Consider the following 21411-nt stretch of genomic DNA (forward strand, 5'->3'; position numbering starts at 1 on the left):
ATGTCGATGTTGATGTTGATGTCGATGTTGATGTTGATGTCGATGTTGATGTTGATGTCGATGTTGATGTTGATGTCGATGTTGATGTTGATGTCCTTGATGCCTACCCTGCATCCTCTTGGGCAGTAGAACTGAGCAGGGACTCATAGCAGACTCTGTTGCTTTCAGGAATGAACGGAACAGGAAAGGCCGTATTCACAGAGAACGGATAAGCTCAGAGCCGTGCGGGCGCTTTTACCGACTTCACGCTTTATTCATTTCCGGAAGCTGGCAGAGCAGCTCACAAGGCTGAACCGAAAAGGGGGCCACCCTCTCAAAGAACACTGACGGCTACGCCCAGCAACCTATATAACGTCCTTCTCATCCGACGAAAGGATTCTCGTCGTGACGTCTCTCCATATTCCCGATCTTCAAGCCGTACTCCTTGGGGAAGATGAACGTGTCTCCGTGGGTGTACCAAAGCGGATTCACCGTTCATCTAAGCCCATGCGATCAGACAACTACTTCCTCCTTCCAGATGCCTTCTTTCTGCATGTACTTATATGCGACTTCTCAAGCCTTAAGTCCTGGATTCATGAATCGTTGCGAAGTCTCCGCTAGACCGGACCTGCCCTCATCGACCTTTGGTAGACGCCCACAATATGACCTGCGTCCCGCCAGGTTTCCATGGGGGCCCTGAAGTCCGCTCCCGACAGTCTCAGGTGTACCTGCAGTACCTCATATTGATGTGGGCGCTGGATTTGATGCCACCTGCTCTTAATCTCTGGAGACAGCCTGCGCCCAACTTGGAAGTGTCGAGTAAGGCTCCGCCAGCCCCACAGCATTGTCAGCATCGCTAAGCGGAGCAGACATGTCCGTCTTATTACTACTTGATATCAGGTCAATATCCGATATTTTGTCTATTCAATGTCTCTAGGCACAAAACATGGTGAAGTGAAGGGTCTAGTCCAGGATCGATCACCAGGGTCTCTTGATATCTCGTATGACACAAGACCTTGCCGGTGGCCTACGAACCTAGACGACACCATCTTCTCCCTTGAAGTCGTCCCGCTCCTACGAAACAATCCCCAGGCCGACCACTTCTAGATCCCCCAGCGGATAGCACGCCATGCCTCAATCAGCTGTTCAAAGTCCATCAGCGAATAATACTGGAATTGGCACAGAGACTCCGTCTTCAGCCACAAGCACACCACCGGAGAGCCAATTTACCAGCTCAGTATCCCCATCAAAGCCCTCTCAGAAAAGCAGACAGCAACAACGAAAACGAACCCAAGGCCTGGACTATGGATCTTTAGAAGCTCTCTTCACTCAAGAACAGACAAAACCGTCCACCGATACGTCCAGCGCCCCGCCGTCTTCGCCGTGGTACATTCTGACCACGGCCAACCTCCTAGCATTCCACAAGGAGAAACTCATCGGCGAGCTATGGACATATCTGGCCACCTCTCTTCATCAGAACCGCCATCTTCCCAAAGTCGACGAAGCCAATGACGACGACGTTATGGAAGAAGAAAAGAGATTACTACTACTCACAGCAAGACGAATCCGAGAAGCCTGTCTCAAAGCCAGCACGCTCGTCGGATTTCCTCGAGTAAGCCCGACACTCCTTTTTCACACGCAAGACAATACAGACACAGTCCTTGACTTCCCAAACATCAGTCCTCTCCAAAACCATGTATATCTTCCCGCAAAGAAACCATTTACTAACTCCTCTTTCCTCTTCTTCTTTCTTGAAAGGCAATCAACGCTCTCTTCTCCCTCACCTCCGCCATCGAACGCACCCACCCATCCCTCTCGGCCATCTTGTCCAGCGACACGTCTCTCCGCGCGCATGTCGGTCCCAGCGAGAAATACACTCGAGGCATGTCCTTCTTCTCGCAGATCTACAAACAGCACACGGCGCGTGTGCTGGCCGCCATGGATGCCACTTCGGGCGGCGATCTGACCCATTTCGCCATCAACTGCATCTACGGCGAACTGCTGAGCGAGACCAGTCTCCTCGACGGCCTGGAGACGGGGCTGTTGGAGTTTGTGTGTTGCCTGGCGGACGGGTGTGGACCACAGGCCAAGGGGTGAGTTTTGACTTTGTTCTTTCTCAGAAGAAGAGGAAGAAGTTCTTACCTGGTCTACTCTTGCCATCTTACACTTTTGCACTATGCCTCTGGATTTGAACCGATTGAAGCCTCGAAGCCATGACTATTCTCATCTTCCTATTCCCAGCCCTGCAGTACGATTCAATCTTGGACTACACAAACAACCAGCTAACCCTTCGTGGCGCAACCTCGCGCCACATTGACCAGGCATTTCTTCGGCTCCATCAATCTAGGCGCTACAAATCGCATAATCAGAGCTACCGTGCAACTCACCGAGCAAATCGCACAACAACTGCATGTCGAGTGCCCTTGGAAAGCTAGAGTCGAGAAAGAAGATGACGAAGAGGAAGACGAAGCTGATGGAACCGTCGACGACTTTCGATTCCTCGAAAGAGTGATGTGATCCTCGCAGGGCTGAAGCAGGTCTCAGCTGTGAGGAGAGGCAATACTTGGCTCGGGGTATCCTTGATAGATGTGGTCCATCCATGCTAGTGTGGTCAAGACTTAGCGAGACATAGAGTAGATGTTCTTGGTGGGTATACTACAGTATAAGTCGACTCAGGTAACCTCCAATATGTATTTGGATGCATATATGGCTGTATACGTGGCTAGGAAGTTCATGGCTTCGTACGATACTACCACGGTGCCACCAGTATGCCTGACGCAAAGAGTCTGGTGATGAGACTGAAAATCGGGGACCTAGGCACATAGCATGTTACAATATGGACGTGAAGAAGCGAGGAATAGAGTCAAACACAGGAGTCTGTTGTATCATAGCGTCATGTTCCCTTGCAGGATCCCCAGGTATGTTGCTACTACTCCTCAGCCAGCTGGCGGCTCTCCTCATATCTGAATGGTTCCCGTGAACTTTGATTCTGGACTGTTGTTGCAAGATCTCGGAAATAGAGGTCAACGTTGCTCATCTCTTATTCGTCTGCCCTTGCCTTGACCTTGCCCCGGCTGACCAAACGATCCATCACTAGGATCAAGTCAATGATCATCCTTGACCCTCTTGATCATCAAAAAGTCTTCCAAGTTCAAGACCATCGAGCCATCCGTCGCCGGAGATACCATTTGCCTCATCATTTCTCATGGCTTTCCGCATCTTAAGCTCTTCTTTCCTCGCATGTCGTTCCTCATAATCTCGTTGACAGCCCTCACACCATCGTTCCATGGGGAGGGGACCTTCATAAGCCAGTCCGAGCATATATGTCCGACGCGGACAATTGGGGACCCAACACGATGAACACCTAAGTTCGCGTCGATTGTTGGGCAGAGGAATCTGATTGATGGCTCGCCATGGTAAGTCAGGCTGTGGTGTTCTTGAACCGTTGCATCCAGAAGATCCATGGCTATAGCCACCGCGGCTGAGAGGCTCGCTTTTGCTCTTACCCTTGCTCTCCTTCCACTCGATCAACGCAGCCTTGCGGTCGGAAAAACTTCCTGTCCACGTAACGTTGGGGACGGAGAGGCTCTTTCGTCTTCTTCTCGACCCAGCAGCGTGGCGTTGTCTTTCTTTGATCTCGATACGGACCCGCCACGAATCAACGACATCGAAGATCTTGCGCTGCAACCGAGTCAACCCCCCAAGGTCCAGGTCTCGACGGCGTTTCTCCTCCAGCTCGAAACATGACACACATCCCCACCACAACTCAAAGGATCCGCTGCCACAGTTGGCACAGACGCCAATCTCCTCGTCCGGATTAACCAGAGGCCGACCTTCGAATATCCATTGCCGGACTCGGCGGCCTCTACTGAACTTCCGTACCATGTCGCTTTTCTTGACCCAGTTATCCTTGTACCACCGGCCCTCAATATCTCGGTACTGTCGCATGCAGTCCTTGCACATTCGGTCCTGGGCGAATTTCGCGCCTAGGCCTGTGCCGCGATTACTCATCTTCTCCACGAAACACCACAACGGTTTGATCTCGAGGCATCCGTAGCATGTGAGTTCCTTCACAGGACGTTCGACCAGACGAAAGTCGAATGCCGCATATAGTAAATCCCAGATATGGCCGAGGCGCTGCCGAGGATAGATGCTTCTGTAAGCGCGGAATTGTTCCTTTTCCATTTCTAGCGATCTTTGGATGAGCCGTGCCCGCACGCGCCGGACGACGTCCGGAGTCAATACCGTGTACATTGATCGACATGTTTGTCGCAGCGCAAGGAGTGTATCAAAGTCCAGATAATACGTACCAAGGATGTAGTGCAGGTCTGAAGGCAAGATCGAGAGAAATGGAGCCGGATCATGCCGAGGTTCTCGAGGTAAGTAGGGGTTCGTCATTGTAGGAGACGTTGGAACGGCTTCATGGAAGTGGTGTGGTCCTAGGGCCATGCGTCGGTGTGGCTTCAAGGATACAGTGCCATTTTCTGGTCGCTCGACAACATCTATCCGGGCTGGTTTAGTTGAGGCTTCATTCGAGCAATCGTGTGCGGATCGGCCTTCCAGGCACAGGTGAGAGAGAGACTTCGACGAAGGATACATAGGTTGACAGCCAGCCTCGCTGGTGTTGGATTTCTCCTCTATGCCCTCGGTCTGCGGCACAACGACGCGGTACAGAAGGTGCTACATCGAAGTGGCAGGCGGTGTGGAAAGTTGGCGGAAGCATCGCTCTTCACATTGAAAGATTCATTCAGCAACTATCTCATTCCGGAGATGAGTGATGTCCGACCGGTGAAGGCAGAAGGCGGAGCTGGTTGATGAGGTCACTTGGTTAGGCTGCAAGGCGTTTTTGGTACTCTGTAGAGACCGAGCGTCAACCGGAACAAGCCGCAGTGCTAGTTCAGTAGGATGTTTCTGAGCCGTCACCAGAAGTACGCTCGAGACTTCTGGGGCTGAGAAATCGTTGTACAGGTCTAGATTCGCCCCGGGTCCGGTCAAATCGATAGAAGATCTGATGACTTCTGTGAAGCGCGATAGTTGGGATGAAGTCAAAGGGGTGGGTGGCTGTTGTTCAAGGCGAGAGAGTGGGATGAAAGACAAGGGACCGGGGCATGACACTGTGCTGTGTCACATCAGCGCCACGTAGAGAGCCCTAGCGAAGATTCACATGCCACGTCTTGAGTGTTTGATACCAGTGATGCAAGTTGTATATAGTAGTAGTAAGGTACATGACATAAGTCGAATACAATAGTCTTTGGTCTTTGGTGGGTGGAAGAACTGGATGAGGAAGTGGCGGTGGTGGTGGTGGTGGTGGAGGTCACGGTGGAGGCTGCGATCGAACTGCCTGCGCCCCTTCGGCTGCGCTTCGACTCCCGTCCATAGTAGTAGCCATCACCCTCATAGCACCATACTAGTAGTATCGACACCTCATCTTAACACCTCGAGCCACCTTACAAAAGAAATGGCACTGCCAGATCTTGGTAGGGGTGCCCCTCATACATTCAAGAGGCGGTAGGTACATCTATTATGAGAGAACGCTCATTGTATCAACCTTCCGGACTGCTTACCTACCAGGTAGGCACCTATATCATTTATGCGGTGCCACTCATGTTGTAAGGTGGCTTGACCCCAACTTGAACACCTCAACAATACTCACAACCTCTGGCTGCAGCAAAGAAGAGAGGAATCAGAAAAACATCTGGCCATCGACATGTATGAAGATTGTCAAGGGCCTCGACACTTCCACTGTCATGGCCGTAGCCACTGAATCTGGACAACATCGTATACGCAGGCTTAACGCTTCACCAGCACATGAATGCAGAGTACAGCATCACCCGCCTTTCGTTCGCACATCTAGTTGCTGCTTTCCAAACCAGACAATCCTACCTCCAATGCAGACACGCTGGAAATCCGAGCCTTGCATACACGAGGAATGCCATCCTGTAGACTTGATCGAATCGCCAAATACATGGACAACCGCCGCAGCGAGTCCTGCTCGCCCAACCAAAACGCTATCACTACATCATGGACATTAACGAGTTTTGCGCATACGCCTGAAGCGCATCGTTTGTCAGTGTCGCGTTCATATCACAGAGAGGTAAAAGTTATGGTACTCACCATTGGTTTGATATCGGGATGCGGGACTGCGTCAAACTGGTGGTATTCGAGTTTCAAGTCAGGGCCGATGTTGATATATGCTCCTTTGTTCTCCGTCGTGTCGCAGTATTTGGGCGCCGAGAAGACTAGACGGGTGTCAGCATTGGCCAATATACCAGGGTATCGCTGCTTTGACCACTTACCAGTAATACATCTACCGTCATGCTCGACTTCATACCCATCCATTCTCACCTCGTGACTCCGGATGACAGCTTCCAGGCCATTGTTCTCACAGAATCTCTTGGTCACATCCGGCCCAAACTGTAGGCCAACACCTCGTTTGCTCGGTCCTCTTCCAGGCTGAGGCTGAGGATCCGTCCACAACATCTCCATCATCAACCCGGCCTGACCTGGCTGCCTCTGAGCATGTCGATCAAGTTTGCGAATGTCGTCCAGAGTATATTTGTCATCGGAGAACAAGCCGCCGTGGAGAACCAGGTATTTCTTGCCAATGAGCGTCGCCAACGGAAGGGCGGAAAACGACTCGGAGAACAGCTTGAACGTCTTTTCGTTGTATTTGGCCTTGCATTCGCCCTCAAACCCGTACACTCGGTTCATGTCGTCTGTCTCGTGATTTCCTCGGTTCAGGAAGAAAAATGACGGCCGCAACCATTTGTAGGCGTACAACAACAAGGCAATCTCAGTCGACCAAGAGCCTCGATCCACGAAATCGCCGTTGAACAGATATCCGTGCGTGTCTGATGGATAGCCGTTGAGCCGGAAGATCTCGAGAAGGTCGAAGAACTGGCCGTGCGTGTCTCCGCAGACGGTCAACTGAGTGTCCGGAGCAACTTCCACTTCGACCATGGTGGGCTCATTGTAGACAATATCCCGAACTGCCTTGAGGATCTGGAACACGTATTTCTTGTGGATTGTCTTGCCATTCTTGAATCTTTCGATCATGTCGTCAATGAACCCTTGTGTCATTTCGTCTTTTAACCGCACGCCGTCGTATGACTGGTCCACCTCTATCGAGTCCAAGTCCAGGTTCTCGAATGCCGAAGGCGCATCTTCCACCTCGATCGCCTTGAGGAATTTGATCTTCTTGACCAGTCTTTCGCATTCGGCCAGTTTGAGTTTCGCGTCTCTGTTGTTCGGCTCTTTGCGGACAACCGTCTTGAAATCTCGAAGGGCATCTTGCGAGTTTAAGATGGCTGTATTGGCCACAGCTCGCCTCCAATATGCCTGGAAGAGTCATATATGTCAGAGATCAATTCCGACCACGCGGCCTAAGGAACGTCAACGTCAACATACCTTGATATAGTCTTTGTCCAGTTCGATAGCCTTGCTGGCGTCCGCAATAGCATAGCCGTAGGCCTCGAGCTTGATGTTCGCCTGAGCTCGATTACAGTAGAAGGATGGATCGTAGGGGTATTTGTCTATCGCTTTTGTGTAATAGTCAATGGCCGTCGGCCAGTCGTGCTCTTGAAAGGCTTTGTTGCCCTTGGCTTTGAGGGCGGTCGCCTCGGCCTTGTCGGTGGCGGAGGCCATGGTCAGAGCTTGAATTGTGGTGATCTGACCGTAAGTTGGAGAGGAGCTAGAATGTCTAGGTTGATGAGAACAACAGTGTTATCGTATCATTCCGGAATCGAAAGGGCAGTATGATTGAGAGATGCGTGGTCGTGTGTTCACTGCAGCTATGCCACGCCTCTGGTCTTTTTGCCCGCCGAAAGTTCTCGATTACACGGCGCCACTTTTCCTCGGGAACTGGTGCCTCTGAATTTGCCTCGCGATTTTGCCTGCGCTTTTCGGCCTGGAGATGCAGTGGAGATCTGTGCTAGGCGTCGATCTCCCGCAGGATAAGCGGCGCGCAGTTTGCAAGCAGCATTTTCCGAGCTTCTCATCTCTCTTCCCTCCCCACGCATTTCTCATTTCAGTGCTGCCCGTTCCTTGTCCTCTATCGATCCATCCGCGCTCTGATCGGGGAGCCTGTATTTCCCGTTACAGCTCTTGCGAGTCACTGGTTCGACGCGACTCGACTGGCCCTCCGCTGCTTCAACTACCTACCGGTGATATTTCTCGAGCCATCACTCCTCTAGATTCCAACCTCTCGTCGCATCTCACCTATTGCATCTCCATTGCCATCATGGCCGGCCGCGGTACTCGTCAGCGCGCTTGCATGGTCTGTTCCATCGTTTTGAATGCTAGTGTGAGTACATCCACGCCCTGAGAATCGACCCTGCTGACACGGGATAGGAATTCTACAAGAATGGGTGCCCCAACTGCGAAAGTATCCTAGGCCTACGGAACTCCCAAGACGCCATTCAGGAATGCACCTCCCAAGTCTTCGAAGGGCTCATCATGATGGGTGATCCAAAGTCGTCGTGGGTCGCTAAGTGGCAGCGGCTCTCAAATTATGTGCCTGGAATCTACGCTGTCAAGGTCGTTGGACAATTACCGCAGGAGATAATAGACACTTTGGAAGACAACGGCATGAAGTACATTCCCAGAGACGGTACCTCGGTCGAGGACGATGTTGCGGCATAGTGACTGGATGGCATGATGGTATCAACGATTCGGAACTACGGCGATATGAATTTTTAGGCTATAGCGTTGAGCGAAGCAGGCTGATACAAGCGCCGCACGGACGGACCTACTTTACTCTACGACTGTGTTCCGCGTTCAACTTTTCACATCTACGGGATGTCCAAAACATTCGGAACAGACATGACAGCATTATTTTGGTCCAGGACTACGCCAACTGCTGGAATAGCTACAAAATGCCTCCGGAAATTTTGTATTCACAAGAAAGCACCCAACCCTCCTATACAGACTTGGCCAACTTTTCGAAACCGTCCAGAAGAATATCGGCATGATGCTTCTGGAAGATCAGCATAGGTCGAAGGCGGACGGCAGAGGCACCACTGCCACCAATGTTGATTCCAAGTGACTTGGCCTTGAGCAGGAACTCATCGCGCTTGGGGTTGTCAAAGGCAATGAAAGTACCTTGGCCTTTGCCTCGAAGGTTTTGGAATTTCTCGGGGTATTGCCTGGCCAGTTTGTCGATCTCTCCATAAAGATAGTCACCAACATTGGCTGTATGCTCGACAAGGTTCAGTCGTTCAATCTCGCCGATGATCGCCCGGAAGAGGATGGCGCGCGCTGGGTCACCCATCCAGGTGTTGAATTGTCGGTATGGCTTGTTGGGACGGAGCTCAGGGTTGCCAAAGTAGTAACCGGCCGTCTGTGCCTTCTTGGAGAAGGTGACGATATCGGGGGGATCTTGCAGGTTCCAATGGTCATGTGCCCAGAATTTGCCGGTGGCTCCAACGCCGGTCTGGACCTCATCAACAATCAACAAGACATTGTTGCGGCGGGTGATCTCTCGGAGTCCTTGGAAGAAAGCTGGGCTCGCGTGGTTGTCACCGCCCTCAGACTGGATAGGCTCGACCACGACCGCTGCCACGGGGTTATGATAGTTCTTGATAATGTGCTCAGCTTCTTCCAGGCATCTCTTCTCCTCGGCCGCATTCTCCTCGACATGCTCTTCGAGAGGGTATTTGAGGTTGGGGAACGAACACTGGGGCCAGTCAAAGGCCGGGATATCCAGCTTGTGGATGGGCTTGCTGCGAGTCGTAGACAGACTGCCAAACAGACGGCCGTGGAAGGCGGTCTTGAACGACATGATCGACATGTCCGGCGAGCCTGGCTTCTGGTTCACCATGGTGCTGGTCATCTCTTGCTCTGTGAATTCCACATCGGGCCCACCACGCTCTTGCTGTTTCTTCCACATGAAAGCGGCCTTGTAAGCAGTCTCATTTGCGTCGGAGCCGGCCATGGCAGTGAAGACCTGGTTCAGGCCCTTGGGTGCCACGCGCAGAATGCCCGTCTCGAGGATCGACGCCCAGTCGTGCGACGGGAAGTTACCCAACGCCGGTCGGTTGATCAGGGAAGAAATCATCTGGTCGGATTTGGCGGCCTCGAGAAGCGCCGGGTTGTTGTAGCCGACGGGGATGGAGGCGATCTGGGCGTACACGTCGAGCAGCACGTTGCCGTCCGGATCGGAGATGTAGTTGCCATAGCTCTTCTGGTAGTTTGCCAACATGTTCAAACTGCGGGTGTCAAACACCTTGTTGAGTTCCGCAATGTGCTCCTGGCTCTTCGGGCCTGGAATCGGCGTCACCACCTTCGGCCCAACAGGCTCGTCGGGGAGGAATGACGCCTCGGCGGACGACGAATTCGCCAACGCCCGGACGGACGTGTACTTGAACGAGCACCTCGCAGGGCCAGCCGCGACTCGGCCCATTGAGCGCAAGCCGCGCGAAGCTCGTAGGGCGGAAGCCATTTTCTTGCGCGAGCACAGCGTGACTCGTCAACAACAGCAGACCACGGTCGTGGTTCAAATGTGGTGGGGGGGAGGCCCGAGAATCGGACTGGAAAGCGGTGCGTTACTCTGATCTCCCAGGAAGCGTCGCCGTTACGCGAGAGCAGTCAGGCACCTAGTCGAGGAAGAGAGAGCGTTTTCTTCGAAAGCAACCCTACGCACAGAATCCCAGCTGCAAATACCCAGAAAACAAGCTGGAAGAAAGGGAGTCAGTCCGTGGGTGGGCTAGATTTTTTAATCTTTAGCAGAACGGCGCATTCACCTGGCATTCTTGCTTGCGACATAGGGCGTGATGAGGAGGGCGGAGAACGACGCAAACAAGGGACCCTTTGGAGTTGGAAGTCCACTCTGCAGTGCTTCGATTGACAGGGGGACCCGGTTATTGGTATCGCGGCGCCGTGGGTATACTGTCTGTTGTCTCCACGCTTAAGAGGTGTCCGGTCCTGAGCGCTGGCAAACCAGACAACTTCGCGCCCTCGCGCCCTCCACTTCCGCCAGAGCAGGCAGTACCTTAGTACCTGAGGTCCAGGCACTCGGCATTGTGGGAACAATAAATTCACCCGTCGGACTGTGCGCCCCACGCCGCAGGCTCTGGGCACGCCCTAGACCGATCAGTTGTCCTTGAATCTTTATCAGTGTCGGTGTACAGCGGAAGCGGGCTGGTTTCGTTGCTGGAAGGCTATCCCGAAGTCGGTAACCACTGTCCTCTTTCAGAACGCAGAGTACCAGTAGCAATGACAGTACGTAGTAGGTACCTACGTAGGTAGATACATAAAGGTAGCTATACTGGCAGAAGGGATGAGAACGTCACGGGCACATACGACTCTTTCATTACCTTATACGTGGTGGGGCGGAGTGACTTGCTACCACGTAGTACTAGTATGGCATATCGAGATTATTGAATGTGTTCATTTAGGCTATCTATCCGAAGATATGGCCGGGTATTATCATGCAAGGGTTTGATTTTGGTTGTGTTTCGTTATATTTGTGGTTTCATTTCCTCCTTACACCTCCTTACGCTCAATCTGGTCCATGACTTGCTCATCGCTCAAGCCTTCTTGGCCCGGAGCCCTGTCTACGCCAGGTCCATCTGACGCGCCCCTGTCGAAATCCGACGCCGTCTTGGAGTATTCATCTGTCCTGGTCGAGCCCTTGGCCTGGGGGTCGCGAACCACACCGCCTGGAACCGCATGTAGTCTCTTCGAGGCAACGTTGGCGCCGAGCGAATCTCCCGTTCCGGTCAGGATATCGTTGACATCTGTATCCCGGGTGGTCTGTCATGGGTCAATATCAACCCCAAGGTAGGTACTATCATTGGAGTGACTTACTCTTGGAATATCACCTGCGTTGTCCGCTGCTTCGGCGAGAGTCCGTCCGCCCAGGTTGTTCGGATCGGCAGCTGAAGCTATTTGATCAGGGCGCGGCTTGGATGGAATGTATCTGGGCTCTGCGGCGTCGGCAGGAATGGTGGTGCCATCCTTCGCCATATCGAAGAGGTCACCGCCACTGTTGCGTCCGGCTTCAGGCATTTTCGAGGTAGTGATGGTTGATGGTTTATTGGCTTCAACGGAGTCGTTCGAGTCTGGGAGGCAATAGATTTCAAGGTGAGATCAGTCAAGGTCAAAGATGGATGAGGGCATCCCGTAGCATCCCTTAGGATATTTATTACTGCAGACCTGAAGGCAGTCATCGATCGTCCTCGTTGACCTCATCGTCATACAGCGGAGCAGATGATGTCACGGGTCTGTCTCTCTCGCTCTTCGACTTTTCGGTTTCTTTCTGCGCATCTGGCAGCCTTACTAAGATATGCTTCAAGCACTCGACACTCTCTTCAAAGGTCAAATCGGACAAGAAGTGGCGTCTTCAGGGGCGTTGGTGCGCGACTGGCAACATACTGGGTGCAGAGGAGGAGCGGGAGACTATAGCCATTCCGCCCGCAGGCAGCGTAGGCCTTGAACAATTTGTCTCGACAAGCCCCAACCCCAAGAATTCCGTACGTACTACTGTAGATGGGGCCTCTCTACTTTCAGATAGGACGAAACAGACAATCAAGTGCCCTACTATAGAGAGGGACTGAACCTCGCAGTTCTTGACGAAGTCAACGGTAATGTGTACTACTATAAGGTATGTAGGTACTACTACCAGCGTACTGTTTTGCGGGTGCAGTGATGAATTCACTTGGGCTTCGGTAGAGTATTGGTACCTATGGTGCGCTGTTCCCCCGCACCGTCAGGATACCGAGGCATATGGAAGGCTCTAATAAAAGGACCTTACTACCACGTCTCCTACATAGACACCAGTAAGATACTATATATATATATGTATACTCATGCCACAGTTGTCTGTCGAATTCGCAGGTGTTGTCATGCCCTAAATTTACATTGTTGATTATCCCCGATCCGAAGTGATAGCCAACTGGCTGTCTACACCGACGACCACAGCGCCTCTGCCTAGACACGCCAATCTTCCGCACAAGGATGGACGGACGAAACAACGGCATAATACTGTACCACTACCCCTTCTCTCCCTACGCGAGGAGGGTCTCATGGTATCTGGCCCTCAGAGGGATAGACTATGCAGAATGCGTGAGTCGATGCAGCCATCTGCCATGGACATGAATGGCCAGCGGTCACCGCCGTTTTGCTGATCTCTCCTTCACAGAAACAACCCCCCGTCATGCCTCGACCAGACCTCAAAGCTATAGGAGTGAACTATAGGAGGATTCCTGTCATGACCATCGGGCGGGACATTTACTGTGACAGCCGTATCATTCTCCGCAAGCTGGAAGAAATGTTTCCAGACGGGGCGCTTGGTGCGACCACAGCAGAGGGCAAAGCCATCCAGAAGTTCCTGGAAATATGGACCGTTGAAGCTGGTCTCTTCGTGCGGGCATCCCAACTCATTCCTACCAGCATGCCGCTCCTTAATGACCCCAAGTTCACAAGCGACCGTGAAGACTACTCGGGCCGGTCCTGGAGCAAAGAGAAAATCGCTGCCAACAGACCCGAGGCACTGGCGGCCATTAGGAATGCCTTCAAGTTCTTGGAATCTACTCTGCTGGCAGATGGCCGGAATTGGGTGCTCAAGACAGACAAGCCGACCCTAGCAGACATTGAAGGTGAGCGGAAAGTACAGTACAGATTCGGTTCACACCAGCTAATGGCAAGAACTGCAGCCATCTGGACCTTTGATTGGTTGAATGGCCTCAAGGGAGCCCTGCCCCGGGAATTGATATCTGAGAAGTCGTATCCCAAGGTGTTTGCATGGATAGCGAGATTCAACAATGCACTCAGAGCCGCCAAAGCTCAAGCACCAAAAGCAGCTAGCCTCGACGGGAGCACCGCCGCAGATCGTATTCTCAAGGCCTCATTTGCAGAGGAGAACCTACAATTTGATCCGACAGACCCTCTGGGATTGCAGGAAGGCGCCGAAGTGGAGGTGTTTCCCACTGATTCGGGTTCACGCCACCGAGACAGAGGAAAGCTCATTGCGTTGACTGGCGATGAAGTTGTATTGAGCGCCCAGGTCAAGGGCACTGAAGTGCGGTTACATTTCCCTCGAACCGGATTCAGAATCGGGGCCGCCAGTGCCCGCGGAAGTTCAAGGTTGTAACCGCTGCGAGAGGCCGCACTGTTCCAAACCTCAAGGCAGGTAACAGCGTGTCCAGCGAATCTTTCTTGCCTGCCGTGCCCCGGAGGAAACCCGCGGGCGTACAGCCTCCACATGCTGTACCTGTACCCGGTGGAAGAGTCTGATAATAAGTAGGGCAGTCCAAAAGCGCAGTCGTGCTGGGGTACACACATGGAAGGATGCCAGGCAAGAGAACGGCAGCCTCACGTCTCTCCTGTCAAGTCATTGGCAGCAAACCTTGAAAACCGGTCGCAAAGATCAACTGATTCTTTCCGCATCGCCACGGAAAGGCATAGCAGGATAAGCACCGGGGTTGATTACCGTTCGGAGTACTCGACCCGTGGCATGGTAGTATACTCCTGCGTGTCGAGAAAGTCATATACTCGTCGGTAACTGCTGACGGTCACCAATCAAACACGCAAGTCCATACCTAAATTACACGCCCCTTTATAAATACAAAGGAACGGTGAGAGGTTTAGGCTGTTTTTGGGCCATTATCTGCCCCATCAAAGTGAGCTGACAGGCGGGATGATCCCCAAGTCCTGAAGCTCACCGTCAAAATAGTTAACAGACCGGTGACCAACGAGGAGGCAGGACGCAGTGATTGTGATAGTCGATGTCGCGTGCAGAGTAGTAAGTGGACGAGGTTCGACGCCGCATGCAGTGCATATCTCATTGCTGCCCAAAGCAAGTCGATTGGTCCATGACAGCAACCCAAGCGTTAGCCGTTGGACACATCATTGGGCCAGCGCAAGTCCGCTAAACAGGAGTGAGGTTGCACCTGGCCTCCGAGTCTTCCAGCCTTCAAGTTGAATGGACCATGATTGTGTAATTCACCTGTAATGCTGGAGAGTCTGCCTCTTGTTGCGAGGAGCCATCGACCAACGCAAGAAAAGGCCGACAGCGTCGTTGAACACTCCGCCCACCTCTTCAAAATCATTCCTGGATCATGTACCTTTAATAGCTTGTGCAAGTAAGGTTGTTGGGATTGCGATCTCTTGCACGGAACACTCTTTGCTTCGTCGATGCTCAAGGGCGCAGGGGTATTTCTGCGATACTAGTATATCTTCTCCGCATGGAAGTCGCTCAGGAAAGGCATAGAATATGCTGGAGAAGGCAGCAGCTTGGGGGATCCGTCAAATATGAAAACGAGGTCCCATCAGGCAGCAGGATGTACCTGGCATACTGTTAGATGGGTCCCAGGCATGAATTTCAGTACCTGATAGTCAATGAGCGAGAACCTGAGGCCGGGTCTTGCGTGTAGGAATGGGTGGTCAGATATTCTTGTCCTCGCCCACTGGGATACTACTACGTACCTACCTACCTAGTATCTGCAAAGAGCATGCCAGGCTGGCAGGCATCGGTCTCCATTATCAGGCAGGTACGTAGTAAGTACCGGTGACTGTGGTCGAGGGACCGCAGCCCGACATCGTAGCAGTGGTCGGACGGACGGTTAGTCATCCAACTACTACTACTGCCTAATACTACGGCCTACCTAGGTACCTACCTACCGTACCTGGTACTCATCATGCCCCTGCCCGTGCTTTGCATCTGTCATGGGGGCGAGTTTGTGCTCGCTCCCGCTTTTCGATCCATTCTTGCTCGCCTCGCGTTCCCCGAGCTGCTAGATACATACAGTGGCTAGCCATCTCATCTCTTCCACTCAGCACATTCCACTCTTCTCTCGCCTGCAACTTGGCTCCCAGATCGTCCGTCGGTCGTACTGTAATCATCCCACATAACGGCACGACGGTTCCGGGTCCCAAACTCGCCCCTGGGATCGTGAGCACCTGTGGGATTGCATTCCAGAGTTCCGCGCTTCTCCTCATCTTTCCTCCAACGCCCACGAGTTGAGGAACACCGTCTCGCTGGGTTACGCAGGAGTCACCTATAAAATCAGGTATCGAGAGAGTTCTATACCAGGTAGATAAGACTGCTTTCGGGTGGAGTTTTCCAGGGTTCAACTTTCCTCAGCGTGGTGTCAAGGTCCAGTGATTGGCGGCACTTCTCGCTTGAATGCGCGGTGCGGCCCAAGACCCAAGCAAAGCAAAGCAAAGCAGAGCCGTTTCGCTGCCTGCGCCAGCTTGTCAGATCCCTCAATCTCTCACAGAACCCTCAACCACCTTCCACTGTTACTCTTCCGTCAAACAATCATCGCGCTCACTCCTCTACCAGGTCGACCCAACCTGAGTCCATTGGATCTGGTCTCTCGGACTTCCTGGACGTTTACACCAGTGGATCTGGAGCCCCTGGAAACCTGCCTTCGCTTGCAAAGGGACTCGACCGTCTGCACCTTGCCCGCTTTATCCTGCGACGTTGCTCCAGACAAATTTCCTCTCATTCGTTCGTTCGCCCCTTTGCTGCCCAACGGACCCAAGGATCGACTTCTACACTCTCCAGGACTCTGATAAATACCATATCATGACCGGCAGGATGTCATCGCGGTACCAAGATGATCCAGAATACCGCCGCGGAGAGCCTCGTCATCCCCCCAGAAGAGAAACTCGCGAGCGTGACCGTCCAGAACGTGTTGCGCCTCCAAGGGAAAGAGAAAGGAGAATTCCAGGCGAACGAATCGACCACGATACTCGTATGACCGAAGCCGTGGACAGCAGAATGGACACCCGTTTGGACACCCGGATTGATTCCCGCATGGACTCCAGGATGGACAACCGTATGGACCTCAGGCCTGATCAACGGCCCAGTACAACGTCTCGCATTGACCCGAGACCTGAACGTATGGTTGACCCCCGTGGCACGGAACCGGAGGTGTTCTTGCTGCGTGATCCGACCACAGGAGAATTCTATCGGGAAGTTCCGAGAAACCCGTCGGCGAGGTCGCCTTATGCTCGGGAAGATCGTGACTATGACGCCCCCTCAAGAAACCGGACAACCATGGATGTCCCCATTACCAGAGAGCGTGATCCCGTAAGGCCCGAGTATACAGAATACTTTTGTCCAGGTGACGGCATCGAAAGAGAAGTCATTCAACACGAAATCTGCAAATATCTTGGTCAGGATGCCACTTGCCGCCCAACCCGGAACAATGAAGTATGCTGCACCAGTGGATGTCCATGGTAAGTATGGTCTGCTAACTAAGGCACATAGGGACGTTCCGGATATTGGGTCAAGGCCTATCGCCCCTTCACCACTGTATGACTAGAACCCTCTGACAGACGTTGTGGCTTTGATGCTGATCTGGACATGGCAGGCAATGGAACAGTCACTTCGTCAGGAGACGGTCAAATGGCAGCGCGAGCGAGAACGGCGGGCCAGGCAGGGCCGTTCGCAAGGTATGGCTAATACCGAAAGGCAAACAAGCCGATCTAAGGATCCTGTAGGTTCCTATGCCGAGATGCAAGCCCGACAAGAGAGCCAACACAGGTACGCCGGAGAAATGGATATCGACGACGACGACTATGGACGACCACCTCCCAGGCATCGTGAGCTTGAAGCTCGCCCTCTGGCTAGTGGGCGGGTTGCTATCCCGGTTACCTCTACCTACGCCCCGGAGCCCGGCTTCCCAGCGCAGTATACCATTTCTTCAGGCCAACCAGGATATCCTCCAGGGCAGTCTGGCTTCCATGGATCCGAAAGAGAACCCAGGACCTTTCCTGGCGAAAGCGCAACCGCACCATCAATTAGCCGATCCGGGCAGCTGCCAGGAGGTTATGCACCGCCACTCTATCCCACCCGGACAGGACCTCCGATATCGTCATCATTGTCTGGATCTTATGATCCTCGGAGAGATGTGATGGGTGCGCCGTATGGTCCAGGATATTCTGACTCACGTAGGCATGGCAGATGATGACCATCTTTCCCATGACCTTCGCAGGGATCATGCCTTCCGCGGATCCGTATGTCCTCGTTGACCTGGATTCTCCCTGATCTGGTCCACTCGCCGTCTATTGTTTCAAAGCGCACAATGCTGATTGCGCCGTTGAGACCACGTCACCTTTCTGGATGATTGCATAGCGGCATTTCCCTGACCTGGATTGGCACCATGGATTGCAACCCAAGCTAATGGAGATTGAATTGTTATATCAGCATTAACGAGGCCATGGCTGTTATGATTTTGGAGAGTATACAGGATCACCTTATCCTTGGGTTATGCATGTCATTGAGCGATCACACACTGGAGTTTCATCCTTCCTCACCGCTTGTTGTTACTCTTTTCCAGGTTCTGGCGGGGTTTTGCGACTACGACTCAAAATGGATCCTTTTCGAGCTTGATATACCTCCGCGTGAGATTGGCCTACAATTTGGATTTAGTCTGTACCTAGCATTTGGAGGCGTCGCCGGATTTGTTTATGAACTGAGGCTTTTGCATATTGGAATCATGACAACACAAATTCAACGACCTGTTAACATTTCCTTTCTGTCTTTGAGGCTTTGTTCAGCTCTGCATCTTCCATCACTGTTGTTCGCACCTCCTGGTAACCTCACAAGATCGCTGGCACTGGTCTATCTGGTCGGGCTTGTCGACAGTGTCTGGATTGTTCCAAGTGGCTTTTGGTCTTCTGGTCCAACGGCATACACCTGGAATCAAACTCACACCTTCAGGCCGTGCACAATCTCGTAGACAACGGATCAATCCAGATCGCAGGCCAAATCAGATTCCACTATTGGCATACCAGAAATGGCCAACTTCGATACCGACACAAAGGACGGCCACAGCAAGGATTGATGCTTTGAAGGCATACTGACCAACGGCATCCAACTATTGATATGTTACAGCTCACTCGAAATGATCTTGGTATGCCCCCTCGCCTCGCCTCTCCTCCAATTTCACCGCACAAGGACGAAGCTCTATGTGTTTTTGATCGTCAATCAGCGGCAGCCGGCTTCCTACGACTGCTGACTCAACTGAGGTTGAAACGAGTCCCCGGTATTCCCCATCCCCAGTATAGAAACTGTACCTGTTACTCTTTGGTCGACTCAATTTCATAGATGATCTGAGAAAGGCGCTGGCTTCAGTTCCGTCTTGCTACGATTCAGACCAGCTTCATTCGAGTCCGCCTGACTTGCTCCCATGTTGTGCCCCGTCCTCAAATCAACCTCACTCTTCTTCACTGTTGGTGCACGCCCTTACATTGCGACTCAAAGTCACATGTTGACAATCACAACACTGGACTTCACTGATCTGTTGCGGTGAAACAGAGGTACAAAAACCTTCCATCCTGACGCGTCTTCCTAACCTTTCTCTTCTCATCCTAACACTTCCACCTTGAACGCGGTGCTTGTCCAAGAGCGTCTTTACCTATCGAGATCAATCAATCGCAAGAAGATCTTGGCCTCATCAACATGGCGTCTACTGTGAAGTCAGGCTTTCCTCAATTCCTTGACGGCGACGTCCTCCTCATCGTCTCAACAACCCAGCAATACAAATTGCACTCTCAGGTTCTGTCAACGCACTCTGCCTTTTTTGCAGATGCGATCGCAGCCAAACCAGGACCGCGTCTCAACGCCCAGGCTCGTCGTGACCGCGCCGCCGCCTACCGCTTTGAATATGTGGCTTCGTCTGAGAAAGGCGAGCCAGGCCAATGGGTGCGGAAGGTATGCAAGCGAAATTGCCTCCCGATCGTCTGGTGGCTCACTGACTGACTTTCGACACAGGAAGTAAATGAACAAGGTCGCACACCCCGAGGTGGCGCGTCTCTCCTGCCGGATTTCGACAATGGAAAGGTGTCAGACAATGCATACAAGGCTTGGGATTGGCTTTTTGGGATTTTCTACAACCGTGAACCATCATTTGTCAACGACACTTTGGTCAAAGTACTCGGCGATGTGATCATCCTCATTGAGTGCGCCGAGTCCATCGGCTCAATTGACCATGTGCGCGATGTTGTCGATCTTGCTCTCCTACGACAGGATCAGGTGCTTTGGAGCTCGATCATGGGAAATCCGGTGGCATGGCTCGAACTTGGCCGTCGCGTTCGGTCCCCAACGATCTTCAGCGAGGCCGCCATTCATTTGATCGGACAATGGGGCGTGTTGCCGATCGAGGTCAAGGACACCATCAGCGACGATCTGCGTGAATTCCTTAATCACAAGGCTGATGAACTCGATCGGGCCAAGGAAGCGGTTGAGCTGCGTATTCTCGGCCACTATCCAGCCTTCATGTTGCGCACTGCCGCAGACAAACCCGGTCGCCCATCCTACTCGGGAGACATCTACATGTGGATGGCGGTCTGCTTCTTCCGTCAATGGTTTGCACAGAGTATCTCCGACGACCGCACCCGTCGTGCGCCTGATGGTGGTTTGGACTTCTATTCTGCCTTATCCGACGGCGGCCAGGCTTACTTGACACATCTCGACTTCCAGGAGTTCCACCGCTATTTCCCCATGAGCATCAAGGCTTGCCACGTCCTCGAGGCCAACATGGGCGTTCTCAAGCAGGATATCATGAATTTTGTCAGCGATCTCATGGTCGAACGCACCCATCTCAAGCGCGACGATTACCCTGGAATTGCGTGGTTGACTTGTGCAAAGATCGACAAGGCTGAGCTGCCATGGCATGTTGCTCTTCCCAAGGGCAAAAACGATGAACTGAACGACATGTACGGGGTATTGGATGAGGAGCACACCACTTTCGTCCAGCAAGAGTTGCGTAAGCAGAAGCAAGCCGCCGCCGCTGCAGGTTCTGCTTCTGCTTCTGCTTCTGCGTCTACTTCCGAGCGTATCCCCGCCCGCCCACGAAAGCGTGCTAGGGTCGTCGAAGATGACGAAGATGAAGAGGATGTCGACGACGGTTCCGGCATGTTCATCCCAGAGGGTGGCGACTTTGTCATGGGCGAGGATGACGGCGAAGAGGAGTAAGCCTGTCCACAACTCAGCAGCAGTACGGGCTAGCATTGGAATTCTCGTTGAGCTCATTGTCGAGCCACAGCAGTATGTTGGCTCCGCCCCGTTTCCTACAGACCCCTTTGCTCTTTATCGCTGGACTCGGCTGATGTTTGCAAAGGACTTCAAAATGGCAAAGCTTCGTTTACTGCTGGATGAGTGATGCATGTCCATTGGTGGGTGTTGTTCGAGTTATGAATATCGCGGATTCGCACTTTGCCCAGTCCTTGCGCAACGATGGAACAATGCAGCCACGCGAAGGAAGATTCACGTTTACGGCTTCTCAAGTAGCCTGGTTTGGCATTACTGGCGCTGCTAGAATGGTGAAATGCACTTTGCCTGGAATGCCCGCCAGCTTTTGCGCTCAAAGGAATTCTGGGTTGTCCATTTTGTTATCAATAGAGAAAACGCATAGGCTATGTACAAAATGCAGAGCTTGCGACAAAATCGATCCTTCTTGTTTCACTTGCTTCAGCTCCAAC

General features: G+C 52.6%; 9 protein-coding genes across 9 annotated transcripts; 5 read left to right on the top strand and 4 right to left on the bottom strand.

Annotated features, from left to right (window-relative positions):
- Nucleotides 1-1108: 1108 nt before the first annotated feature.
- A1O1_07536 (uncharacterized protein) lies at nucleotides 1109-2076 on the top strand (the record flags this gene model as incomplete). Its single annotated transcript, XM_007728403.1, has 2 exons — nucleotides 1109-1591; nucleotides 1738-2076. 2 exons carry the CDS (start codon nucleotides 1109-1111, stop codon nucleotides 2074-2076), a joined length of 822 nt encoding a protein of 273 aa, XP_007726593.1.
- A 1014-nt stretch (nucleotides 2077-3090) lies between these two features.
- On the bottom strand, nucleotides 3091-4377 carry A1O1_07537 (uncharacterized protein; the record flags this gene model as incomplete). The annotated part of the gene is made up of 1 exon (XM_007728404.1): nucleotides 3091-4377. One exon carries the CDS (start codon nucleotides 4375-4377, stop codon nucleotides 3091-3093), a length of 1287 nt encoding a protein of 428 aa, XP_007726594.1.
- Nucleotides 4378-6063: 1686 nt separating this feature from the next.
- On the bottom strand, nucleotides 6064-7623 carry A1O1_07538 (protein phosphatase 5; the record flags this gene model as incomplete). The annotated part of the gene is made up of 3 exons (XM_007728405.1): nucleotides 6064-6218; nucleotides 6276-7317; nucleotides 7387-7623. 3 exons carry the CDS (start codon nucleotides 7621-7623, stop codon nucleotides 6064-6066), a joined length of 1434 nt encoding a protein of 477 aa, XP_007726595.1.
- Nucleotides 7624-8218: 595 nt separating this feature from the next.
- On the top strand, nucleotides 8219-8619 carry A1O1_07539 (uncharacterized protein; the record flags this gene model as incomplete). Its single annotated transcript, XM_007728406.1, has 2 exons — nucleotides 8219-8281; nucleotides 8329-8619. The coding sequence occupies 2 exons, from the start codon at nucleotides 8219-8221 to the stop codon at nucleotides 8617-8619; spliced, it is 354 nt and encodes a 117-aa protein (XP_007726596.1).
- A 277-nt stretch (nucleotides 8620-8896) lies between these two features.
- Nucleotides 8897-10417, bottom strand: A1O1_07540 (4-aminobutyrate aminotransferase; the record flags this gene model as incomplete). Its single annotated transcript, XM_007728407.1, has 1 exon — nucleotides 8897-10417. One exon carries the CDS (start codon nucleotides 10415-10417, stop codon nucleotides 8897-8899), a length of 1521 nt encoding a protein of 506 aa, XP_007726597.1.
- Nucleotides 10418-11460: 1043 nt separating this feature from the next.
- Nucleotides 11461-11985, bottom strand: A1O1_07541 (uncharacterized protein; the record flags this gene model as incomplete). The annotated part of the gene is made up of 2 exons (XM_007728408.1): nucleotides 11461-11730; nucleotides 11785-11985. 2 exons carry the CDS (start codon nucleotides 11983-11985, stop codon nucleotides 11461-11463), a joined length of 471 nt encoding a protein of 156 aa, XP_007726598.1.
- A 1147-nt stretch (nucleotides 11986-13132) lies between these two features.
- Nucleotides 13133-14068, top strand: A1O1_07542 (uncharacterized protein; the record flags this gene model as incomplete). The annotated part of the gene is made up of 2 exons (XM_007728409.1): nucleotides 13133-13574; nucleotides 13632-14068. 2 exons carry the CDS (start codon nucleotides 13133-13135, stop codon nucleotides 14066-14068), a joined length of 879 nt encoding a protein of 292 aa, XP_007726599.1.
- Nucleotides 14069-16519: 2451 nt separating this feature from the next.
- Nucleotides 16520-17894, top strand: A1O1_07543 (uncharacterized protein; the record flags this gene model as incomplete). The annotated part of the gene is made up of 3 exons (XM_007728410.1): nucleotides 16520-17014; nucleotides 17049-17163; nucleotides 17263-17894. The coding sequence occupies 3 exons, from the start codon at nucleotides 16520-16522 to the stop codon at nucleotides 17892-17894; spliced, it is 1242 nt and encodes a 413-aa protein (XP_007726600.1).
- Nucleotides 17895-19390: 1496 nt separating this feature from the next.
- Nucleotides 19391-20905, top strand: A1O1_07544 (uncharacterized protein; the record flags this gene model as incomplete). The annotated part of the gene is made up of 2 exons (XM_007728411.1): nucleotides 19391-19642; nucleotides 19703-20905. 2 exons carry the CDS (start codon nucleotides 19391-19393, stop codon nucleotides 20903-20905), a joined length of 1455 nt encoding a protein of 484 aa, XP_007726601.1.
- Nucleotides 20906-21411: the final 506 nt, after the last annotated feature.

The sequence above is a fragment of the Capronia coronata genome (genome assembly GCF_000585585.1).
Source record: "Capronia coronata CBS 617.96 chromosome Unknown acBCG-supercont1.6, whole genome shotgun sequence".
Classification (NCBI taxonomy): Eukaryota; Fungi; Ascomycota; class Eurotiomycetes; order Chaetothyriales; family Herpotrichiellaceae; genus Capronia; species Capronia coronata.